At 43.8% G+C, this 5,767-nt stretch overlaps 1 protein-coding gene across 1 annotated transcript; it reads left to right on the forward strand.

The window, feature by feature from the left end:
• Nucleotides 1-4,511: 4,511 nt before the first annotated feature.
• Nucleotides 4,512-5,066, forward strand: LOC131214322 (uncharacterized; the record flags this gene model as incomplete). Its single annotated transcript, XM_058208705.1, has 4 exons — nucleotides 4,512-4,524; nucleotides 4,585-4,746; nucleotides 4,816-4,917; nucleotides 4,974-5,066. Coding segments are annotated over exons 1-4 (370 nt in total), but the record flags the coding sequence as incomplete, so codon positions are not given.
• Nucleotides 5,067-5,767: the final 701 nt, after the last annotated feature.

The following is a 5,767-nucleotide window of genomic DNA, read 5'->3' on the forward strand; positions in this document are numbered from 1 at the left end:
ACTTTTTTCGTTAAAAAATTCATTCTTACGGAAAACTGAACGAAGAATTCTTCGTTCAGTTTCAAATGTTCGTTAAGTTCTCTCGTTGAGATTTCGTTGAGATTCAAATGGCACAACTTTGAGGAGTACATTGAACAGCAATTAGAGATATCAATTTGTCAGAGAGCAGTGAATCTGAGTTTGAAGATTATTATGAAATACTAGTATGTCTTTGCAATGTATTTTATCTTTAGTCTACTTTAGAAATATGGAAAATATGGTCAATAAACTATTTCTGGAGGTAAATAAGTTGTTGTAACAGACAAGATCTATTTTCAGAATTTTTATTTGAGCTTAAGACTTAATATTTTTGATTGTCACTTATCACTACTTATCACTACTTATCGCTACTGCTCTGGAAGGGTTTCGAACATAGGAGTGTATGTCGATATTGGTCCTGCTTGAAGCATTACCAGCTTGCAGAGAATATCCTGCAACGGATACTCTTTGGGGTGGTTAAGCGTCTCGGTGTTGTCTTTGGACTTAAGCACATTTAACTCCTTCGGTAAGTCATCTTCGCATACTATATCATACAGCTCCGCCTGACTTAGTAAGGGATCCGCTGTGATCCGGAAAGGCTCCACGGAAGCGGATAGAAATTTCACCACAAGGGGAGACTCGGCGGGTGTCGCGGGTTTCACCAGGAACCAACAGTCAAAAGGACTGGTTCTTAATGTAAAGCCCTCTCGCACCTGGACTCTATGATACGTGCCGTTACTCTGCTTATTACTCACAAGAGGGAAATTGGGCGCATTCCCGGACTTCCGGAAAGCAGCTTCCCGGAGAAGCAATGTACTACTCACCTGGTGCAGGGCCGATTGATGCCTGACCACGTGCCGGAGGGAGTTCAGCATGTTGTCGAAAGGCCAGCACGAAGTTCTCTTCAACGGCCCAAATCGTTGGACCTCATCCACCAGATGAGTCAGGCAGTGAAACTTGTAAGTAATGTGGTCGAATCTATCCTTGTACACGGATAGAAATTTTTCGAAAAATTTGTTCGCCACCGGCCAATACGCTGTAAAGTACCGCGAGCTTAAAAGGGACATGCCCCAATAAACTAGCATGAACAGCTCAAAAACCTCCGGCTGCATGGCATCTTTTAAGTATGTCATACCAACATACTTCATGAGGTTTTTCAAATAACGTCGATTCAGATGATATTGTGTTAAATCTTTTGCAATTTTGACAAAGCCGCGAGGAGAGCATTCGCACGGTAGCGTTGTTCTCTTCAACCGATGATTCAGTTTATCTAGCTTTCTATCTTGTACCGGCGAAATGTCCCTGCCATTTCCTGTCATTACGTTTTGCAGCAAAGTTGTAAAAATACCTGTATGGAACAGGTGCTCCTCATCGCCGATTCGAAAGTCCTTTATCATATCGATATCGGCGATGTGTACCAACGTTGATGCAATTGCGACCATGCTCTGGTTGTCGCCCTCCTCGTCAACGAGCTCTTCTTTGTGGTGGCCAAAGTATTCGAGCTGTCTGAAACCCTCGTTGGTTCTAGCTGTACCCCTTTCGATGGGGTACACCATCCCCTTCTCCGGGTCCCTCTTGCCAGTGGCTTCGCACTTGTGGCAAGCCTGTTGCGAGAATTGTTGCACTTCTGAAAAAAAAAAACATTATAAAAATCCGGTAAATCTGGATTGTCCCGTCATTCTTACCTTTAATTAAACACAGTGCTCTGTGATCTGTGTTAAAGGCCATCTTGACGGAGGCCCCATCAATTTTTTGTCCATCCAAAGTATTCACTTCGTCCACCAACGGACGGAGAAAATCCCGCATCCGTTGGGGCCACTTCTCCCCGGTGTACGTTCCGATCACGAACGGCTCTGTTTGCTGAACCGGATCCTGAACCATCCCCAGGATGGTCCAGGATACCTGTGCCGGATTTTTATAAAGTGGCTTCTCGTCAACGTGTATGTCTATGTTGACTTTTTTGTGGCGTCGCTTCCGATGGTGTAATTGGTCCGCAGCCCGTTCGCTGCAAATGATAGAAATGAAAATGATAGGTGTAAATAACAAACAAAACATAAGTGTAAATAATAATTACTACTACAAAAATACTAACCCAAGCCGCGGTGCCAGTATAGACCACCCGGGGTTTCCCGAGTTGGAGAAAATGTCGATGGCACGTCCAAAACTGCTCGCAAATCCAACGGCATTCCCGGGTAGTCGGGTTGCAGCAGACAGAGCATTTCTTTCGCGAACTTGGGGCCCAGGTTGTATTTGAAGCCTATTGCAGCTATTCCCTTGCACACTTTTAGGATTTTATCCCGATTTTGTGCAGGTTGCGCTTCAAAGACCCTGCGCTGAGCCTCCACGAGATCCGGTTCCAGCTCACAGTCGCTATGTCGCTATCGCTATGGTACTGCGGATAAGAAAAAGCGTATTACAGAATTAATTTACGACGAGATCGCGACTTGTTTTCACGTAGGAGGAATTTAGCTTGTTCTCATATTATTGATTTTTTCCTTTACTACACCATTGAAATATATATAATGTGACTAACCTCAACTTCATCGGCTTCCGGTCGCCTATTAGATGGTCCCGGTTGGTTCGGACTTGCCGGCTGCCTTTCCTGGTCCGCGGGCGACCCGAACCTTCCTCGTTTGCTGGGTGCAAAAGACATTCTGCAGCAAGGAAAAACAAATATGAAAATGTGTTGCATCTGCTACAAGTTAACGCTATCCCGACAAAAGAGAACACAACTTACCTTGATTTGATACACAAAAAAGCACTTGGCACTACAAATTCAACAGATTAAGAAACAAATCTCAATCGAATTATCACTTGGAAAACAAAGCAAAACACTGTGGAATCGTTACCGTATTACACGAGGCTCACTGAGCGAATGCTGCGAATGTTAAGAAATTTCCATACTTTTATACATTCATTGATGCCTACCCTACGTAGGAGATCGAAAGAGGCAACAATTCTCGTTATTATGTTCTAATCGCATCTTGACAAAATACATTGCCTGAGGGGTCCTAAACGATCTACCCGAATCCTTGTGATCCGACCAACCAATTCGTCGCCTGACTATGAAGTACCTGCACTTGGTGCATAGATGTCCTTCTCTTCCCTTCCCCTAAAACAGTCCTTTTGTTTTTTGTTTAGGTTTTTTTGCATTCTCTACCGGCTTGTGCCGGTGCAACGCGTGCCCGCGTGCCCGCCCGGAGCGCCGGATCAGTTGATGATCGATACCCACGCGTGTGAAAAAGGGTTTACCTGGTGTCCATTAGCTTCGGACAGAGTGAAACAGGTACGGAGGTACGGGCAAAAGGATGCTTCAAACGAAAGGACCTTTTCAGGTCCAACCCAATTTGGGTTGATCGGCTCACCATAGACCATAAATTGTGGTTTTAACAGTCCCTGTACGCACTTTACATAAAAAGAATCGTCATCCGTAAACACACGACACGGAAGTGGCCTACAATGTCGCCCTGAAATTCACACAAAGAATGTGTTATCACAAAATCAATATCTTAAAATAGAATATCTTTTAACCCACCTGATCAATAAAATATCCCATAACAATCTAAAATCTAATCTGATGCAATAACTAATCTGATCTGCAATAATTTACCTTTTTTCTCATTTCACAACAAACAAAGTAACATGGCAAAAACCTTTATTTTATCGTATTTATAAATTTTTTTTTATTTTATTCGTATTCAAATCATCGTGCCCTAGCGCCCTCTATCGGGCATTGAACATGTAATTATCGCTCTTATCGTTTATGTTTTTCTGGCATCTGTGCATGTGGGAGGGGAGGTGAGTCGATAACCGTTGAACTGAAACTTCGAGCACTTTTTGCATATTTGACAATCAAATCAAAACAACCTTGCGCAAAGCCTTAGCCGCCGGAGTTGAGTCTAGAAATGACGCACGTTACGCTTGAAGAATTTCGATTGGTGCAACAAATTAAACGCTATGATTGTGTTTATTTTGCCCAACCCAAAGAACCCCGCACCCCCTTAAGTGAACAGCTAGAAAAAGCGTGGCAGGAGATAGCGCTGCAAGTGAAAATACCGAAGGATAAATGCATGTCTACCTGGAAGAGAGTGCACGAGCGAACCACTAGGTGTTGGAGAAACCACCTTAAACAACCCCATGGTCAAAACAAACAGATGCACTGCTGTGTTGTACTGGCAGATATACTCGCGCGCATACGTGGAAGGACATCGGCACGGCGCCCAATCCAATCCAATCCAATCCAATCGTCCGGAAACCACCGCCGCCTGTCTACAGCCACCACAACCTCATCCTTTTCCTGTTCCACAACCGTTTGCAATTTAAATGTTACTCCGCTTCAGGCTCCTTCCCCCCGTCCTCCCATCTCTCCAGTCCCTTCGCCCTCTCCTAACCCTTCAGTCCCTTCTCCTATTACCATCTCTCCCTCGCCCTCTCCTAACCCTTCCGTCCCTTCTCCTGTTAACACCCCATCCTTTGCCACGGTTTGGTTGCCTATGCCACGATTAGGTAAGTGTTATCAATCAGTCTGAATTTTAACTAAATTAACTTCTCGTTTTTCATTATCAGTTGTGAAATCTCCACCGCCCTCGGTGGCTCCACGAACGGTGGCGACCGTTCGTCCCTCGGTCGAACAACCTACGCAATCAGTTGCTATGCCACCAACTCCACCGCCAGTTCTGCAGTCTGCACAACCATCTCCACCGCCCTCGGTGCATCTACCGACAACGAGTGAGTATAGTGCACTATTTATTATTATTATTATTATCATTATTAATTATTGATATACAATTTTTACAGTCGAACAACCTACGCAATATGTTACTATGCCGCCACCTCCACCGCCAGTTCTGCAGTCTGCACAACCACCACCACCGCCCTGGGTGCATCTACCGACAACGAGTGAGTATATGCACTATTTACTTGAATTATTAATTATTAATATACAATGTTTACAGTCGAACAACCTACGCAATATGTTGCTATGCCACCACCTCCACCGCCCTCGGTGGCTCCAGCACCACATTCTCTCCTACTGGTTCCTACCACGAGTGAGTATAGTGTATTATTTTTATATTAAATAGTACATTCACTTATTTTTCTGTATAGATGCATTGAATCAGTGCTACCGGGTGCATCATCCAGCGGTAGACATGATTATGTTACCGGAATATAAAATCATAGAATTAAGGACGCAAATTGAAAAATGGTTACAACAACTGAGCTTAATGTGATGTCGTCCACAAAACAAATAAAACTGTATTACTGGGGCTAATTAATTACAATTAATTTGTTACTAGCGTAAAATTAATTTGTAACGTCAAAACGTTTACGCTTCGTGTGGCAGCAAAAATATAAAAACGAATTGTCAAACGTGTTTACGTTCGTGTTTTTGGTCCGAGAAAATAGAAATAGAAGAGAAAAAAAATGGTTTCTGAATATTATTGTCTGTTGTTTTTTTCATTTTGTTGCTATACCGGCAAATAAGAACTTAAATTATCCTCTGTTTGTAAGCACGCGTATGCAAACAGTATTTACGCTCGGGTTTACACCTCAGCCGACCCGTAAACGTACTTTGTTGTCGTCGCCGTCAACCCTTCCTGTTCCAGCCGGGCCAACATCGGGCGGTAGATGTCGGCGGTGAAGGGCAATACAACACCTCGCTGTTGGATTTCACCTGAAAGGAGGAGCACATTTTAAGGCGCGAAACTAATGGCAAACCCATCGGAGGGACGTACCATCGATAATCATT

This window comes from Anopheles bellator, unplaced genomic scaffold (assembly GCF_943735745.2).
Source record: "Anopheles bellator unplaced genomic scaffold, idAnoBellAS_SP24_06.2 scaffold00536_ctg1, whole genome shotgun sequence".
Classification (NCBI taxonomy): domain Eukaryota; kingdom Metazoa; phylum Arthropoda; class Insecta; order Diptera; family Culicidae; genus Anopheles; species Anopheles bellator.